Source organism: Mytilus californianus, unplaced genomic scaffold, assembly GCF_021869535.1.
Source record: "Mytilus californianus isolate M0D057914Y unplaced genomic scaffold, xbMytCali1.0.p SCAF_1, whole genome shotgun sequence".
NCBI classification, from domain to species: domain Eukaryota; kingdom Metazoa; phylum Mollusca; class Bivalvia; order Mytilida; family Mytilidae; genus Mytilus; species Mytilus californianus.
In genome coordinates this window covers 78,838,052-78,859,025 of record NW_026262581.1, presented here as the reverse complement: position 1 = coordinate 78,859,025, position 20,974 = coordinate 78,838,052, and the positions used below count along the sequence as shown (strand labels likewise).

Genomic DNA, 20,974 nt, shown 5'->3' with positions numbered 1-20,974 from the left:
TTGAAAAAAAAATTTATATTAGTTCATGTAATTATGAAGTTTCTTATCACTACCATGCATATTTTTCACATATTTTACTTATCTTTTTAAATTTGCTTGTCTATACATGCTGACATTGAAATTATAGTACCATACCTTTTAGCAGTTGATGTTTTTTTACCAAATTGTTACCAAAACAGAAATTTGTGTGATTCAAAAGAGTTTTTTTTTGGTCTTTGTCAATAATCCTATCAAAAAAGACATATTTTTTTTTCAATATCATGGTTCAACATGCATTCAAATGAGAATAACTAACTTATCTTTAAAAAAAATAGGAAAGGAGGTGTTTTAAACAGAGATCAGCTAGTGCTTCATTTCATATTTAACAACCCAAAAAAACAACCTTGACAATTCATAAATTAAGTTGGACATGCATATGGATTTTAGGAGATTCAGGAAATTTATACATTGCATATGAAAGTTTTCTTGATTTCTGTATGCATATAAAATCGGTTCTGGACTATTTGATAAATCTTGATACACCATTTGTTAATTTTATTTCTTTTGTGTAATTTCCCACCATATTCGGAATATTGCACTTAGCATTTTCCATTTGATCAGCAGAGAAAACAGATTCTACCACATTACCCATTTAACTACAATATTTATCCACTCTTGGTAGTTCAATTTTGAAACTTAAATGTAACATTAACTGATGATTTTACCATTTTGAGTGGATGAATATTGTAATCAACAGGACATGGTAGAATATTCTCATAACATTTCTTTTCATCCAGATGAAAGGGTTGTGATTTAAAGAAATCATTTAAATCATGACAAAAATGCATGTGTCTTTAACCTTTTATTATGTGTGCTTACTGTTTTAAGGAGATGATCCAATAGGCTAAATTCCGGAGACATTTGCTTTATTGCTTATCACTGGGTTTAGCTAACAAATTGAAATGGTTGCTGAATATATGCAGAATAGACTTAATAAAAAATAGTTGAATTTGTCACTTTCTATGAGATGTACATTTCATGGCATAAGCAAGAAGTTTAGACATAGCTGCATTCTTTTAATTTTCAGATTACAACATAAGAGAAATCACATTATTTCCTTCAGGAGTAATAATCCTTTCAACCTCAGGTTGTTTTCTTTTATCAAATATATATTATCCTTAATATATCCCTCTTTTAATGTTATTACATTTTTTGTTTTATCTCTTTTCAGAATCCAGCAGCACAAAGTCCTTTAGGACAAATGCCCCCACAGGATGGAATGCCACCAGGGGGGCCAATGCCTCCTGGTTTTTTCCCTGTAAGTATTTTTCTTCTTCCATTCTTTTTTGATAAAACACATTTGATAAACACAAATTTCATCCATCATTTCATCAAGAAATCCCATTTAACATAAGCTGAATAATATGGCATGGGAGACAACTCTGCTTTCCTTGTTATATGTATTAACATTTTGTGATGGTGTTAACTCCCTTTGTATGCAAATTCCATAATCTTGGTCTGTGCTGAATTCCTGTTCAAACAAAATAAAAAAATAAGCTTTTTATCTTGAAAAATAAGAATTTATATAATTTCATAGCAATTATCTTATAAGTGTGACAGTGTGTTTGTGTGTGATAATATGATAACGGTGGAAGTTTTCAGTAATACTAAATAAGAAACTTACATTGGGCTTTATAAGTACATTTGTACTAGGGACTTGCATAAAATAGAAATTTGATTAATTCCATGTGACATTGTATTGCCTTAAAATTGACTGCACTAAACTTGCACTAAAGCACCATCAAATAATGTTGGTCCCTTGTATTGGTAGCCGCCAGCATCACAGCCGTCCCCCCATTCACAGCCTCCTCACCCCCCTATGATGGGGCCAAATCAAGTGAGTAAACAACAATGTATACATTTCTATACATCAGTGTTGTCACATCTTGTTGTTGCCTCTTCTCTCATCTTACAAGCAGTGAAGTGTGAGTTGCGTTTTATGACAAATCAGTTTTACAAAAATTAAAAAGGGTTGCAGCTATCAGATACAGCACTTAAAGTGGAAAAGCTTGTGGTTTAGTGGTTTAATGAGGAACATCTATGGATATATGTACCAGATGCTGTCAAAAAAAAAGATAGGAAAATACCATCCAATTATGATATCCGGTCAACATTGGTTAAAACACTATCAATTTTGAAAAGGACTGAGTGTTACATACATTTTTGTATTTGCACATAAGTCTGTTATAAAATAGACTTAGTCGTCACTTTTGACCAATATGAACTTATGGGTACCAATGATAGAATTTTCATGTTTACTTTGACCACTGCACCTGGCTGCAAAAGGTTGTTGATACTTAGTGGACCAGTTATCTGAAGTCCTTGGAAACACCACAATTTTGAAATTACTCCATATTTTGTAAAATTGATTTGTGGTAAAGCTGCAACTTACATGTAGCTTCACTGCCTATTTTACTATTCATGCTTATTCCTTATGTAGATCTTGAAAAAAATAGTCATACCATTCTGTTTATAATTTCTTTCACTTGCAATAAGCATCTAATGTTTGTTTTTTTTTTGGATTGACATTTTATTTTGTTAATTATTAAAAATTCTAAATTATTATATATGTCTAAAATTCAAGTCATCTTACCTATACCACCAGACATACTGGAGACAAGGTGCACTTGAAAATACCAAGAAATACACAAAATAATTACTATTTATGAATTTTTGTTTTGTTTTCACATTTTACATTCCTTTCTTCTTGTAATCTTCTTTAAAATTTTAACAATTGCTTTTTGCTTTGTGTGGAAATGTATCATTGTTGTGGTAGTTTACTAAAATTTAACATCATAGTTGATAAATTCTAACACCATGGGAGGCTACTCCAGTCAACCTATAACATATTTAAAAGGGGAGGCAACTCTGTATACCTTAATCATTATTGAGAAGGGAGGTAAGTTATTATAATTTATCAGTTGTATTTAATACCATAGAATTCACTTAAAGTACATTTGACTTTACCACAAGGGTTGATATAAATATATATATAAATATGATAAAAAAAGAAAAATTAGCCTTATATTATAATATGGAATAATAATTTACCTTTCTTTCGTATTTGTAAATGGATCCAGAAAATATCCTTTTCATATTCCAGAATATATCCTCTTCATATTCCTGAAAATATAAGAAAATAATTTCCATCATCTCATCTGACAGCATTATATGCATTGAGATTGCCTATAAGATTTCACAGGAGCTATATTGTTACAAAGTTAAGCCTTTTGATCTAATTGAGTTTGACAGGTGGTATTGAATTTTCAGTCTTTTATCCTCAAGTTTGCATGTAATGTCAATAGAATTCAGTGGAAGGTTTTTAATAACCGAATCATCTAGTTATTTATTGTACATTTACAATCCTTTGATCTCATTTATCAACCAAATAGGTTTTATACAGAGAAATCTTTCACACTAATTGCAAAGTAAAGAATTTTCTGAAGGTTTGGTAGCCCATTATTGATCCATTCACTTGATATATGTATCACAATATGTCTAATTCCTGGTGGATCCTGATTCAATATTGTTTTTTATTGTCTCAGTTTTATTATTTTATTATTACAGATCATAATGAATATGTATGAAATAAAATAAAAAATATCATAATGAGTTTGTTATATTGTTTTATGTCTTGAAAAATGATGTTTTTGTGAATATGAATGAACATACAGCATATGAATATCTAATAGACTTCTACTGTCTGTCTCATGAAGCTTTAAAAAGTCTGTATAAACAATCTGCAGAAACCACACGCAGAAAGGTAAAAATTAAGTACTATCCCAATGTCATTAATAGTTTTCAAACAAGATTTTCATTCTAATTATACAAATTTTGTTGCAATCTTTGAAATAAAAGACCTCAGCAGAAACTTAGATGATGTCACCTCACAAGAGCAACCTGATTGTTCCTGGAATATTTTGAAGAATTGTGCATCTCTTGAGTCAAACATATAACTTTCATACTGAAATTCAACCCATATTTAATGTTAACTTTTCATCAAAATCACTTTTAAAGCAACTGAAATGGACAGTCTTGACTGACTAATGACAGTAGCACTAAGAGCCATCAATCTTTATGGATTCAAGGACAGTGTTAAAAATATAGGCATATAAAATGGATGTGAACATTTGATATATTGGAATGGGATTCATGCAAAACATGAAACAGAACTGGAATATAAAATCTCAACCATGACACATCATATGAATAAAAGATGTCAATGAGAACAACAACAAAAACAACACATAAAGACATGCATGTAACACATCAATATCAGCCAATTTTTGTTTGCAACTATAAATTGAGTACCTGTCAAGACAAAATGATCTGGTTTTAACAGAATTGAATTGATATGAATAGTAATAATTTATATTTCAATATGTGAACATAAAACTGTTTTGTTAATTATAGAGGTAGATAGGGAGAGAGAACTGTGATTTCAAAATACACTTAGACTACATATAAATTCACTTAGATATATTACTATTGAGTAAATATTAATGCATGATAATGGTAATAAAATAGCATTTAGTTGAGTTTGATATCAGGTCTTGTCAAGTATTCGTTTATGGAGACTACAACATGGCTTGTAATTGAAGTTACATCAAAAAGACATTGCATTGCTTTGTAGCACTTAGATTTAAGTTGTATGAACTAATTACATCTTTTTGTAAAGGTCTTTGAAGTAGAATCCTAGCAGATTTAACAGCTCTGACAGTGAGGAAATAATCTTTATTTAAAGTAATAAGAACTTTTCCACAAAACTTGAAAGAAAATCCATTTGAAAAAATAATTGGACCTGTGTAATGCTATTAATGGCAAATCTATAGGTTCTCAGTATAAAAGGAAGACCAAGAAAAATGTATGAACACATCAAAAGATTTTATTAATCTGATATTAATGAATGAAGATGACATCTTGACTAGAATTATCTGTCTTTTGAATGATAGGACTTAAGTCAAGCAAAAAAATCAGATATTTGAAAGATAGTATATGGGATCCATCAGCTTTAAAGCTAACTGCATCTCGTTTAAGTTGATATTTTGAACTTGAGTTGTTGAGTCTTCATATTTGATTACATAATGTCAATTACTTTTATTTATCCATTATGATTGAATTTTGAGAGTAGAATGGTTAATTATTTTGAATTGGTAAGGATGGGTTGTTATCATTCAAAGATATGCTCATAAACCTTGGTTACAACTTACATGTTTAGGCTGGTGGTAAATTTGTCAGTAAATTTACAGAATTAAATTGAGTTAGTTTTTATAAGTTGCATGGTTTAATCTCATTGGAAAATGAAATATCTAGGACAGTAATTTTCTGGATTCATGATGAGTTTTGTAGCCACTATGTTAGAATGCCCTAATTAAAAGTCAAGTTGATAGTCTGAATATTAAGATACAAACTGAAACATAACATAATAATTTGAGTTTGAACGCAGATGCAGATGCAGCAATTTCCCATTGAAAACAGGAAAGCAGTCAAAAATCTGAAAAAAAGTAAAAAGTAAACACAACTATTTGGCTTTGACCAGCCCCTGGATTTGCCCATGAAATGGCATCAATACTTGGAAAAATTTCCTCTTGAACTCTCATGCTCAAAATTTATAACAGATCATTCATTGAACCCTATGGAGCTTTGTTTCTTGGGTCTTTAGCCAGCAAAGAGTATGACTGTCCATGGTCCTTGAAATAAGTGTTCTTAACAGGATTTAAAAGCAAATACCCACAAGGTCAATGTCACAGACTGGTTCAATTATTGGAATGTCAATATCAAGGTCAAGGCAACAAGTTAAATTTATCTAGTAGACACTTTGTTTGAAAAATCAAGAAGATAGGATTAATTTGTGGTTTATAACATATTGATGATTGTTGCTTTTCATTTAGAGTTTTTGTGTTGCAAGTATAGTTTGAAATTTTGTCTTGGATGTGAAGTTACGTCTGAGTGCCCTATTGAGAAAGTCTTGTCAAGTTACATATCTGTTTGTACTCTAGGTATATTCAAGTTTATATGACATCAACAAACACCAAAACTTAGTAGATGATTAGAGTAAGCACTTAGACAACTTGTTGCACAATTTTTGCTCTCTAGACCATGCATGAGACTTGATATCAAATAACAGTTGCCAACAAGTGCTTGTTTTGCCAATATTTATAGATTATTGTGGAATCAATTACTATGCATACAGTTTGTGGAGGAGGTAGTTTGTCCAATTAAAGTTTACATGACAGCCCATCTGCATATGGTCCTGGATTTATTGTATAACCAGAACACAAAGGAAATGGAGTTCCTGTTGTTAAAACCTTAGATGTCAAACCTTTACCTGTAATTGATCACAAAATGGCCATAGTCTGATTAGAAAAGTAGCTTTTGTCATTAGTGCATCATAATGGTATTGGTCTGGCATTCCTACTCAAGCTAGAAAATTACACAAGCAGTTTGGAAGAAGAAAGGGGATTGTAGTACTTATATGGCTTTGCTTGAGACTCTATTTCTCATAGGCAGACAAAAAAAAAAACCGCCAAAATTGCACAAATGTTTACCTTTCATACTACTTGATGGTTACTGTGGATTCATTTATTTTCGTGGGTACCAATTTTCGTGGATTGATAAAAAGTTGCGTTTACGTCGATATCAGATTTCGTGGTTTTGCCAATCACTGCATATAAAGCCAACATAAATCTTTTATTCGTTGATCATTTGAATTCGTGGTTGGTCTGTACCCACGAAACCCACGAAAATTGGTATCCAACGAATAATAATGAATCCACAGTATGAGGTAACTATTGTGTATTATATGTCTGTCCGTAAAAGAATTAAAATTATATTTTGAAATGGAATGATGATTTTTTCTAAGCCAGTGGATTTTGGGGTTTTAATTGTAGTATGGTTTGCTTTTTGCTGTTGATGATAATCTTGTGCTGTAATATGTATATTGGGATTAGGAAAAATTTGATTTGAAGAATGATGTATGATCTAAGATCTTTTTTCCTATATCAAATGTCATTAAGCCATATCAGATCATAGGAAAGGCTGTCAAAATAATGAAGATCCAATAGATTTTTTTTCTAGTGAAGGATCCTAGGTTCAACACCTTGTTAAATCAAATTCTTAAGAGATTTGCGAAGAACATGGTGTACATTCTTCTAAATTTTATGAAATGCTAGTTTATCACAAACAAATGCATTATTAGTTTTAAATATTGCATGCATGCCATTTAAAGAGATTAATTATCTTTTGAAATAGTTTTGTTGTCAGGGAAGAAGGAAATGGAATTATTAAATTGGTCAGAAAATGTATTTGTTCTTGTTAAAAGTAAATTTCCATGCAGTCATTGTTATGTTGCATGGTTTGTTTGAAGTTAAAGGGTTTGATAACTTTGTTACTAGTTAATTATTTACATGAGGGCAATTGGTAGTTATGATCTAATCTGGTGTTTATGATGGAGGTTTAGTAAGTAGTTGTGAACAAAATATTTGATTTCCCTTGAATACAAGAGAAATGTGGAGATGCTTAAGGGTGTGTAATCCCACAATACAAGTTACTATCTTTAGTAATCCAGCAATGTAGATATTTAACAGAAAAACTCTTTGCTGTAATAAACAAGTCACTTTTTTTAAATTTGGAGAGAAAAAAAAATGTATTACAAACCCTTACAGTAATTAATCTATTTTTCAAGTCTTGGAAGTAAAGATTTTAATCAATGAGAGTCAAAAAGTTCAAGGTCACAAGGTGGTTTGGGTCAAGGTCACAATCTAGTTTAAGATCAACAGTCCAGTATAGGGACTAAAGATTTTGATTGATTAGTAGTCAAATTTCAAGGTCACAAGATAGTTGAACATTAACACCTTGGCGGAAAGTTTGGTTAAGAAATTACATGTCATTTGGACTCCGTAGAAGTCAGGTCAACTGAACGATACTTTTAATCAAGTATGGGTCAACGGTCAAGGCCACTAGAAAATTAAACATCAAAGATGTAATTTCTGTCATAAAGTTAGACTAAGTTTTTGTCATTTGGACTCTATGCAATTTAGAGGAATAGTATATGTATTGTTACTTTCTATTATGTGAATAAAGATAAAATATCTTCCTTGCAGCAGAAATAAGATAATAATTTGGATGAAAAGTTTAATGTTTAAATCCTAGGGCATTCCAACCCTCCTCCTTTAGATATTCTTTTCAATCACACAGAAATCTTAGAATCTCCAAAATAGAAATCTCTAGCTCCCCCTTTGAAAGTTTCTGGATCTATGCCTACATTTATAAATAAGTGTTGTTGTCAGACAAACAGAGAAATGATCATTTGATGAACACTTCTCAATTTGAGAAGATGTTTTACTTAAAGTGCTTAATTTTGGCAGATATAAATCCAACCACAAATCATTTTGGTTTCTATTAAGATTCATAATATCAATTTTTGCTTAGATGTGTGCTAGGATTACAAATCATGAAAGCTGTATGTAAATTGCTATACCATGTGACAACAGACAGAAATGAAATTTATATCAAGAACAAATAAATCTTGTATTTTTTGTCAAAACCATCATATAGAAAATTCATAGCAACCAAGGAACATTAAGTTTCTTTCAAAAAAGTCGTCTGAAGATATGGGTTTATTATATCATAAATATTACACTAGGTTTCTTTTATATTTTATTGAAAAACGACTTTATCCATGCTCTTAGGGAAAAGAAAATTAATTGGATGTGAAACTTGAAAGGGATCTGTGTGTAGTTATATTGGAAAGAATGTTTATGGATGCAAGGGTTTAGATTCAGGACTGGATTTTTCTTTGATGAATGATGGCACATACATTGGAGGCCAAAAGTTTAATTTGCAATACATGCTTGGTTAGACGCTTTCCGTTTTCTTGACAAGCTACTTAACATGTTTAATTCATCTATTCACTTCAATTATTGTTGAATCAGAAATCAGTATTGATCATTGTGACATACCTGTATACATTTTGAATCTCATTTGAGACTTCATGATGTGTTATTTTTACATAGAGATTTGACCATTTTTTTGCAGACGTCTGCTCAAATTGAATGTTAACTTTTGAATGTTAACACTTAATTTCTTGCAGGGTAACAGCTGCAGGATGTTAAAAAGATAAAAGTCCTAATTTAAAGCTTGCTTGAATCTTCGACTTAGCCAGCTGGCTATAGGATAAATGTTCATATTTCACTAGATATTTTCAAAGCATTTTTTTTTTCAAGATTGTAACATTCCCATGGTGTCCATATTGGAAAATATTTGTAAAAAAAAATTTATCATGGAAAAATAGATTATAGAATTGCTTTTCGATGCTGATGTTACTATTTTTAAATTAATTTATGGAATATTTATAGCAATCCATATTTCTATGAATATTTGAAAAAAAGCCACCTAAAACTGAAAGGCATTTTGTGTCCAATCAAAAATTACTTTGGTTAAAGGGCCTTATACACAGAGTGGTCTTGGTAGTTCATCTGTATTACTAGCATGTCAACACTTTAGGTTATGAGATCGAACTGAGGGTTTGTGGTTCCCTCTGGGCAGTCCGGCTTCCTTCGCCGATACAAACTCACTGCCAGGATATAGCCAATAGTGCAGAAAATGGCTTTAAACACCAACAATCAATTAAAGGGCATGATATATCTGCATATCTGTGGAAGTGGCCATATATCAACCTGTGATCATTTAAAACCAAACACTAACCCATTTGCAGAAGACATCAGCCCTAGTCTATGCTTATGACATGTTAATGCAATCTATTATCTTTCTGAAAATTTGTTGGGTTTTGGTAATTAGATTATCTCTTTTTGCATGACAAATTCTACTTGGGAAACTTCATAGTTTTGAGCAGTCTAGTAATTGATTCATTTACCACTGACTCCGTAACTAAAATCTGTGAGTCAAATTGAAATACAACGTTGGAAAATTTCAAAAAATACTTTATAAACAAGTGCCTTTAGGGAAGGAAAAATGTTTGGTTTGGCTGTATCCCCACTGTGCAAGTATTTTTGTCCAGTGTCTAAATTTTCATAGTAGTATTGGCAATAAGTCACAACTTATAATCTAAATTACTAAGGGTCAATCACCCCTCAATAAGTAAACAATACATTTTTTTTTATAAGCTTAACTGAAGTTTGCAACTAAAGTAAATTAAAGACCTGAAGCGTAAACAGAATTCTTATTGATATGAGAAAAGTCTGTTCCTTTGGGATGTAGAGCTTAGGAAATTGCTTAAAGTGCTTGGATTAATATGGTTCTCATATCTTATGCTTGGACCATTTCCTTTTGATTGATTAACATTGACTTTTTTGTTACAGGTAACACATCAAAAAAATAAAAAAAATTAATACTGGGGTAACTCATAAACAAAAATTCAAAGGATTTAACTTGAAAACTTTTACTTCCCAACAGCGAAAACTACAGGAAACAAAACTTAACAATTGTTTCTATCTCTTTTAAATGTCAAAAATATAGAAAATTTCTTCTCAAAACAGATAAAATCAAAGATATAAAAATGGTCAAACAAGCAAATTTATGAATGTTGAGCACCATATTTAGCTCAACAAACAGGCTTCTTGGAGCATCAAGTGGTCGACTCTTTGGTTGCAAGAGTTAACTGATGTTTGCCAAATCTGGCAAACTATTCACACAACAGTGAATTGAGTGCACCCTTCAGTAAAGTAGGATGTAACCTATATCATAAGCTGTAATGCTTTGTACAATAGAGAAATTTGGTCTAGTGAACAGATAAATTATGTTCAGGAGGGATATTAGTGAAAAATACCAGACTGGAGAAGATAAAATTTTCAAAGGCTCTAGGTGAAGAAAATTTCTTCTCAAAAGTGATATCTGTAAAAATCCTGAACATAATATATCTGTTTAATTTCACAAATATCAATAGAGATGGTTTAGTTTTAAGCATTCAGTTATTCTTTGACTATCTGTAGTCAATAAAGCGCACAAATTTTCCAGCATCTCTGAAAGGTGAAAAAAATAAAGATACAAGTCTTGACAAATTCCATGGTTAAAAGGGTAGTAAAAGATTTATCAATTTAAAAAAAACCTGGGCCATGGTGAAATATGATCAAAAGTAACCTGATGAAAAAAATGCAAAAATACACCAGCTATCAAAATTCAGGATACTTCATATAATGTGTAATTATTGTCAAAAATTCAAAACACTAGGACATATTTACCCTAAATTTGTTTATAGATTTGAATTATTCATTAAACAAGTGGCATTAGAAGTTTACTGATCTACAAAACTGGTAAATCTATTTTGAATATACAAATTGTGCAAGATAGAGCACATGAGAATTTGACTGAATGTACTTAATTCATATACTTCAAAATAAAGTTTGTGAAAATAATCGAGCTGTACTATTTGGTATACATTTCAATCCCCGTCAAGAACAAAAGGCGACTTAAATTCTCAAGAGAATCATCTGTCAAAAGATTACGGTAGTGTTTATGACGATAGATTATTGTATTATATACTGTATAAAGATAATGTTAAAGGAAAACTACTCTCTTGTTTCTTACATTTAAGTAAAGATGTGAGTATTTGAATAGAACAGGACTTGGAGGTTAAAAGGGTCATAGTTTTAAGAATGAAAATAGAAATAGTAAGTCGCAGTTAGACAATACATGTTTTCTTGGGCAAAACAGAAAGAAACTGTCAAACAAGTCATAGAAAAGCTTTGATGCTAATATAAAATACAGAGATGTGGTATGATTGCAAATGAGACAGTCACACCAATCCACTAGAGTCTTAATGATGTGGTATTAAAGCAACTACAGTTCGCTATGCTGCCTTCGACAATGAGCAAAACCCATAATGATAAGGTTTATTGAAATTTACATCCAAAATATCTTCCAATGCAAGGCATAATTTTACATATAATCTGATTGAAAATGCACACTTGCTGATTTGAACAAAATCCATATCCACCCAACCATAAAAATTCATATAAAAGACAATATTTCTGTGTGATAAGTGGTGTTCTCTTGCCCCAACCTTTAATAAGGAGGCAATTATCACAGTATTCAGTGTGTTGAATTTCATGGTAATTATTCACTGTAACATTTAAGAAAGTGACTAACAATTTTGAAACAAAGATGCATCTGACTTCAATTTAGAAAAAGTTGGGACTCATTTTTTATTTGACAGAAAGTATTCAGCAGTTGAAAAAGTTTCATATATAAATATATCAGAGGCAGTCTGAGATCCTCTTCAGAAGAGCCAAAGTGCCTAAAATGAGCGGGTAATTGATTATGCTCATATCATGCTGTGTGGGTGAACAATGCACCTAGAAATGTATCAGTTAAATTGCAATATTATGTTGACTTTATCATTATCTACATAATAAAACTCTGCAATCATTGTACATAAATATCTTCAAAAGATTGCTTAAATCCAAAACCTCAAAGGAATTTAAACCTTAACTGATATTTCTTTTAAAGCTGTACCTGGTGTAAATAAAGTCTGCACATTTGCAGTCAACTTGGGGTTATGCAACAAAGTAATGTAAAAACACACAAAGCAATTTAATTTGAAATTGGCATAAAGAAAGAGTAATTTAAAATAAAGGTGTCTTGTCAACAGAAAATTGCTTAAGGCGGACTTTGTTTCAGTGGTAGAACTGTAGAATTAAGTTTTTGCAAGTATAATTATTGAAGGAACGAGTTGGTTCTTTCATACTGTAGACACTTAAAACAGTTGTAGTTGTCCCATCCTAAGAATATGAACTGCTGAAAATGATCAGATTTAGCAAAAATCTATACTGTAACATTATAAATAACGTTAACAAAATTGGTGTTCCTTAATGACCCAAAGATAGATTGTTTATTGCGCCTCCATCATACAAGGCTCATACCAATCTATACTGCCAAAGATCACTTAAAGACAAGTATATGAAGTTGTTTAGGTCAACTTAATGTTAAATATAAGCAAAATTTGATCACATAAAAAAACAATCTGTATTGGCTCAACTGACACAATGGAATAATTTGGTACAAAACAATAAGCAATGTTGCATAACATCATACAAAAGATGATGTAATAATATGCACAAAACAAGAAGTTCTGCCCCACATCACACAAAGTATGAAGTATTGTCAAGGATGCACAAAACCACAAATAGTACTGGTTTGGATGACAAGAAATCATAGTCCCAAGATTCATCTGAGGTTTGACAGCTTTTAGGTACTTGCATGGGCTATGGGAAGTGTGTCCCATTGACCCAGCAACACCTCAGAAAGACATTAAAATGTCAAAACAATGCGTTCAAACTTCTAGGGCCCCAGCAACACCCAAAAAGGTCGTCCAAACATCAGAGAAATCTCAGACTAACAAACTACACATTACGTAATAACACATAAATTAGCATTTGCTACAATCAAAGAAAGTTATTATACTCCTTTCGATCAGGCAAAACAAGATGTAGTACTGTCTATAATATATATATAAGATTACTAAAAGAAACAAAGAAGAAAGTGCTTCCATATTATATGACATAAAACTTGGTGTAGTACTGCTTTGGATCTCACAAACCAGATGTAGTAATGCAATAGGTTGTATGATGCTGTAAATAGTTCTGCCAATGATATCCCTCATAACCAGATGTAATGCTGCCTTGCATCCCACAAAATCAGATGTAATGCTGCCTTGCATCCCACAAAACCAGATGTAATGCTGTCTTGCATCCCACAAAGCCAGATGTAATGCTGGCTTGCATCCCACAAAACCAGAAGAAATGATGCTTACATCCCACAAAACTAGAAATAATGCTGCTTACATCCCACAAAACCAGATGTAATGCTGCCTTGCATCCCACAAAACCAGAAGTAATGCTGCTTACATCCTACAAAACCAGAAGTAATGCTGCTTACATCCCACAAAAACAGAAGTTCTGCTTCAAATCACACAAAACCATGAGATAACGTCAGCTTTAATACTAAGAAGCATTTCTTTTTTAAATCACATAAGCCAGAGGCCTGATTTGTTTAATCCCGCTTGAGAAAGAAATCAAGGCTGCCTTAACTTACAAGTGACTTTTTAATTTTATTATTCCAGCTTTAAAAGGCTGAAATGCATGTGCAAGATTAATCTAGAATGTCTTTTTTACCTTTATGAATATTGATTTGAAATTAAATGAAAGAGAAATAGTTCTGCCATAACAAACAGTAGTAATTAGAACAGTAAAACAGCTTGAGATCTCATCAGAGATATATCAGGAACTGATTGCTATTGCATAAAGAAAAGATTCTGAACTACAATAGATTGCATTGGAGAGAGATGTGAACTATTAGGATTATGGAAAGAAAAAAGGGCAGGACTACTGACATGCCACTCGAGAGAGATCTTAAAATTGAGAATGGAAACGGGGAATGTGTCAAAGAGACGACAACCAGACCAAAGAGCAGAAAACAGCCCAAGGCCATCATTGGGTCTTCAACACAGTGAGAAAATCCTGCACCTTGACTATCTTAACTCTTGTTTATATGTAAAACAAGTCTTGTCTGCTTTACATGTGTGTCACAAAGAAAATCTTTGATAAATACAATTTAAGTTGTCAAAGAAGTTATGATTGACTTTGACGACTAGGGAATGCATGTATTACGGAATAGAACATAACACAAACATGACAAAATAGAAAAACTGATCCACTTATAATAAGTAGACAACTGAACTACTACATGGGTTAGAAAGGAGAATATAAAAGACTATGTAATATGCTAGAGCTGCAATGCTTTTAAGGTATACAGAAGAAAAAAAGTTGAACTGCTTGAGATCTGACAGGAAAATTTTACTTTTTAGGTCAGTTACTTAAAACTGCAAATATGAAATGCTTTAGGGAATTTAAGGAGAAGTACCATCTTCTTGGAGTCGCAGGAGAAATATTTACTGCTTTTGGTTACAGATAGGAGAAATAAAACCTGAGAAACTTAGAAAGGAGACATACAGACTAGTTAGGTCATGAAGTCAAAATTTGAAGGGTTTTAATTCACCCAGATTGGAACAATTTTTAGGTCATATGGGAATTTTTTATTTTATTTTTAAGGTCGGGTACGTATGGAGAAAAATTGAATGCCTTCTGAAAACGAATACTAGAAAAATAATACTGCTTCAAGTCACAAAAGTAATATCTGTACTAACTGGGTTAGATTCCACAAATTATACAGCTGAGAATGTTAACCTACTTAGTTCAGTTATTTCAAGTGCTTATGTTACATTAAAGGGAATGGAAACTATGTTAACTGAAGTCCCACAATAATGTAATTTGGACTTGACAGAGAAATTCAAATAATTTGACACATGTACTCTTTATTTGTAAGAAGATATAAAAGAATTATCAAAACAAGAAACTTAATCAAGAAATTGTGAAGATTACTAATTTGAATTCTAAGAGAGAGTTAGGAACAAAACAGTTTTTAGCGTCTTTCCGTTTGTAATGAAAAGATTAAAATTGATATTTTCTGTTACCACTGACTTCAAAGTTACTCAGTCAAAACTTTTTTTCATTCCAATCGTAATGAACAATTTACAATCTATCTTTTCTCATCTTGAAAGATAAGTTTTGTACAATCCTGAAATCTACAGTGGTACCTGTAATTAACTTTTTACGACTTTCGTTAATTACTGGCATGCAACAAATGTTAAAATGATGATGGGTAAAATACCTGGCAATAATTATCAAAAGTTTGATGTAGTTGTTAATGACTGATGGAAATATCTTCGATTGCAGTTCACTTATATCTACAATATATGTCAAATTTGGAAGGAAAAAAAATAGTGATTGCCAGGTGTAAACGATACATTTAAACATTTAATTAACGATAATGGTTAGGGAGGAAAATAAGAACAGGTGTGAAGGCAAGAAAAGCAAGAGAGAATACAGATAGCACATGTAGTACAGACGTGCCTAAGACGTTGGCAGATCTGTTGATTTAGATTCCGTCTTTTAAGTCTTGCGCTAAATTTACATACAAAGCCAAATTTAAAATAAGATCCCAGTTACTTTAAGTTTGAAGACTAGTGCTTTTCATATGGATGGTTTTTCTGGCTTTAACAACAGTCTAGGAAAATTTTCTTGGTCAAGTTGCAAAAGACATTTTTACAGAAATGCTCAGAATTTTGTTTTTTCTATAAAATCATAAACAGTTTGCTTTTCAATAAAATTGTGCCGTCATGGGTTTGTCAATGTCGTGAAAACAAAAAAAACAATATATTTGGACATGATATATCCTTGCTTTTTTCAGTGGGGATAATATTTCATTTTTTCATGGTTTTTAGAGGAGAAACTATTCACAGAATTATTTTAAGAGGTTTACAAAATTTTTATGTCGAGTGTTTATTGGAAGATATACAGTATGCAGAATTTATACAAGGCTTACAAAAATTTATGTTGTAGTGTTTATTAGAAAATTTATGGTATAACAAAAAATTTTGATCAAGTTTACAAAAATTGAATTATGAGTTTAATTACATTAATTATTCACTGCGGATGTAATTTCAGTATGTATGGAAATATGAAGATAGTATTTTGAAAATAAATTAAAAAATTATGATTTAGTACTTAATTTATTCATCTTGTTGTGTCAGGTGCATGTATAAAGTGTTGGTTGGAATGTAAATTATAGAAATTATGACATGGACAATTAATTAGAAAAAGTATTGAAAAAAATACAGAAAGACTAGTCTTTTGTACCAGTTACCCAAGACATAATGATGAATACAAATAAGGCTCCAACATATTTTAATAATAGAGGAAAATTATCCTTTAATGTGGGTCTTGTTAATCAGATATAAATCATTAGATCTGCACTTTATGGTACACATTGATGAAGATGGTTCTTTTATGTGGGTTTTATAGTCTGTTGCCTACAAAACGAAATGATAATGAAGAAAAATTACTTTTTGTCCCTTTGGAGCTTTATGGTCGAGGTGCACTTTTTATGATGACAGGAGCTCTTAAAACTCTTTTTGGTTGACCAAGGAATACCCAGACAATAGACATGATATCAGAATTTCAAGAGTCTTTGAGTAACTTTTGGAAAGCTGCAATAACCAAACTTTCAAGACAATAAGGATCTTCCTGTTCAAGTTGAAAAAAATCCATAATGACATGATCTGCTCTGAGGTGTAAGCTGTAAAACAATGTGAACTGAAATTAAAGGGACACTTGTTGCTTAATTTCCAGTAGCAAATATCACATGCATATTCAGTATATGAGAGATAATGAATACCAAGTTTTACTGGGTGAACTGGATTCATAAACATATTTATCAGTAAAGCAATATTTCTTCTTCAAATCTTTGGAAAGGCAAAGATCCATCATAATAAGCTATGCAACAGCTGGACTGGATATGAAAGCTTTTGAAGTATGATTTTGATCTATAGAGCCATCATTAGGTCGTTTGTCATCTTCATTATCAACAGTTGCATAAAAGAATTCAGAGGCAGAACCCTACACTGGTTCTTATGTTTAACATTACCCTCATAAAACAAAGTTCTATGAGTTTGTGAAATGTTTTATCTTATTAGAAGTCTTTATCAGTCCATTCATTACCACTGACATTTAATTGATGAATTGTGATATAACTATTAAAGTGTTTATTATAATTTACAGTATCTTAAATGTGTAATTTAAAGCTTTAAAATAGCGATAACAAAGCTGAATATTGAAAAATTTGCATTTCAATATGATGCATATCTCTGGGCAAATGTTGTTATCAAACACACCCAATGTACACTAATGTTTTAAAATATTGATAAAATAGTTGAAAAATGATAGAATTTTATGATGGGGTTTTGGTAGAATTAATTTAAACAAATCTCCAGGGAGTAATATTATCAGGAAACTGTTTAGAAACATGACAAACTATGAGTATAAATTGAAAATGTTATTGGCAATACTGAATATTGGATTTATTTAATTGGAAAAAAAGGGGGGGGTTTATCTGGTTGATTTTTTTTTTTTCAAAAGAAAAATTTTGAAACTGGTGCTGTCAGCACATAGGGGATGATACGCCTCCCCCAAATTTTTGTTTTGTAGATCTTTGGCATAATGCAATAGGCTTGGCCTAATTGGTGGTTAATTCAATCACATATGAAAGAAGCAAGGCCAGGGTCTTTGATATCCTTTGAATTAGTGGGTTGGCTTTATTTTAACTCAGTATATTATGATTTTGGATGAATATGTATTTGGGATGGGACCCCACTCAGGATTCACCAGTTGTTGTTATGATATGAAGAAGATTAACCACAGGACTTTGTTTAGTGGTAATTACATATCTTAATGAGAGTACTTAATGTACTTTGTAAACAAGTTGTAAGATGTATTTGGTAAGCAGTTCAGTACAGCTAGTTAAAGCTAATGTCAAGCTATGACAGTTTTATGGCTTTGTTTAGTCAGAATGATTATAATGTAATTAGACTTTCAAAAAGTGTAACCCCAAACAAGTCCCAAGTGAAAAATGGCCACACAGAGTTGTGAATTTTAGTAACTGCAGCACTAAGAGCTGTTACGAACTGAAGATATGGAAAAAAATCTTGCATGCATTTTTCATTCATATAAGATTTGTTGCATGAATTATAAAAGTAAATATAAAAACTACACCTCAGATGGATTGCACTTTTTTACAAACACCCACATTGGGCAAACTGGATTTCCCAATCAAAATTTCAGCATCAATTTTAAAGGCATTGTCGTAGGACAGTTTCGTGATGGGATACAGTGAATATATCCAGATTATCGATGGATCCAAATGAATTAGGTTTTGTCATTTAAGTTGCAATTATATATATAGCAATAGATTTATAGGGGCAAACAATAGAAATTCCTGCAACAGTTACCTCAAATTATTAAGCTTATGTCCAATGAAAATGTTTCTCACAATTACTTGATCATTTTATTCTTTAACATAAATGACAAAATGTTACATGAAAGGATAATTTTGTCTTTTCCTCTTTCTGAATTTATGGCAAGAGGTCAATAAAACTATTTAAACAGTGACATCTGACAGGATTTTCTGCTTTGCCCCTATAGATGAGAATCTGTATAATATAACAGCTATTTTTATACCTACCTGACACAAATTTGGCTACTATGAGGAGGTTTAAATTTAGAAAATGTATACATAGCTTGCATAGGTGACATAGTTACAGTAATCAATAAGTTGATTTGTATCAATTGATTAGTGCATTGTGGTGTCAAGATGGGGAAAAAAAGATGACACTTCTGTCAGTACATTTAACAGCAAAATTTCATTACCTATTTGCTGCTTATGAATATAAGTTGTCTCATTAATTTGATGGTTTTCTGTCCCATCATCTTTTACATTGAAAGGATAATAAAAATTGTCTTACCTGAAGGCCGTCCTATCTCATTAGATCTTCCGATTGTAATCCTTGAAAGCATTTTGTCAGTTTATTACATTACTGATATATATATAGATCCAAGTCGAATCAAATTCCATTGTTAGAATTGAATATATATTCAGAATAGGAACACTATCACAGCTTAGAGGAAATTCCACTCTTTAGAAAATTTAGACACAATTTCTTTCTCCAATGAATACTGTCACTGATTCCCTGCTGGTTTTGTTAATCCTGTGTTAAAAGTAAAATGAAATTTAGCCACAATTATGCTGCACAATAACTTGCCTTCAGGCTAGCTACATAATGAATCTACGTTTTAACCTGATATGCTTTATGTTCAAAGGTACTCATTATTAATTTTAAGCACAAAAACCAATTTCTCTTGGAAAAATTACATGTAATTCATCAAAGCTAGAGAAAATAGATTTTCCTTGTTTGTTTATCTGGTTTAGCGATAAAAAACTTGAAAGGCAACTCCATGTGATAAACATACAGAAAAGCTGGTTGCATGTTAAAACTACATAATGACTTGTTTAGTTTCCTTGCGCCAGGTATGTGACTGACTTAAGGTGTTCAGTAATGATAGGGTAAGCTTTTTCACAAGTTGCTCACTACTTAGAAGTTGGTTCATTAATCACTCTGAGGATGATCCTTGTTCCAAATTGAAGAGCCTTTCAACCCACTAAAATTAATTTTACAAGCTCAAGTGGCCAATTGCCTGTTGTGGAATACGACTTGCATTTAAATTTCTTTTTATGCTTGGCTGTCTTAAATGTGTAGCAGAATCATTTCACGAAATTAGAAATGTACACTTCAACGTCTCTTTTGAAAAACTTTGACATTTTTATGGATTTGTATTGGATAATTTATCATAATACACACCTCTTTTAAACATGTGTTTGTGCAAGACATTTAAGACTCTTGTAGAACATTTCAAGTGATTGCTTTTTCAAACGAAATGATTTAAGCCTTTCAAGTGAGTAAAAAAAAAAAATGAAATTGAATTTCCGATTTTGCTAAAAGCATTCAATGTCATAGTTTAATATGATCTCTTAAAATCTATTTTCAAGAGAGATTGAAGTTTTCTCAAATATTGAACATTTAATGGTCATAATAAAGAATGGAGAGTTAAAGCTGATATTTGTTGAAAACTAATAAAAACCTACCTTTGTCTAACTAATATGATCCATGGAAAATGAGAACCTGTCAACTAATTTAATATGTCATGCAAAGCAAGAGTGGAATTTCAATCTAATACAGGAGGAAATAAATCAACTCTTCTTTTGTACCTAGCATGGATTCACTTGTATACTTGTACAGAAAGCTTCTTTGTGTAATTCAATTGGGGAAGTTTTTGGTTTATAAGAATAATATGAATTAATTTCGTTTTTGGATTCCCAATAGACTTATAAATAGATTGGTAATTGTTTGCAGTATTTTGGGGAAAAGTACCTAAAGCAGCACAGAGTTTATACTAACTGCACTTTTCAGATGCATAATGCCCAATGATTTTGACTCTCTTATTACAGATTAACATGCAAAACTTGCTTG

At 31.4% G+C, this 20,974-nt stretch overlaps 1 protein-coding gene and 1 long non-coding RNA gene across 12 annotated transcripts in view; one reads left to right on the top strand and one right to left on the bottom strand.

The window, feature by feature from the left end:
• LOC127708467 (single-stranded DNA-binding protein 3-like) overlaps positions 1-20,974 on the top strand; it is an 83,027-nt gene that overhangs the window by 31,796 nt on the left and 30,257 nt on the right. For 10 of the 11 annotated variants that reach the window (XM_052213409.1, XM_052213418.1, XM_052213400.1 and 7 more), the window contains exons 7-8: positions 1,211-1,297; positions 1,811-1,876. In XM_052213409.1, the coding sequence (XP_052069369.1) occupies positions 1,211-1,297; positions 1,811-1,876 (153 nt within the window). The remainder of the gene's footprint in view (positions 1-1,210; positions 1,298-1,810; positions 1,877-20,974) is intronic. The other variant, XM_052213389.1, reaches the window with a different exon arrangement.
• LOC127708861 (uncharacterized) lies at positions 1,041-19,654 on the bottom strand. Its single transcript, XR_007985409.1, has 3 exons — positions 19,412-19,654; positions 3,091-3,162; positions 1,041-1,510 (listed from the first exon to the last, which is right to left on the bottom strand). It is a non-coding gene; the product is annotated as an uncharacterized LOC127708861 (long non-coding RNA).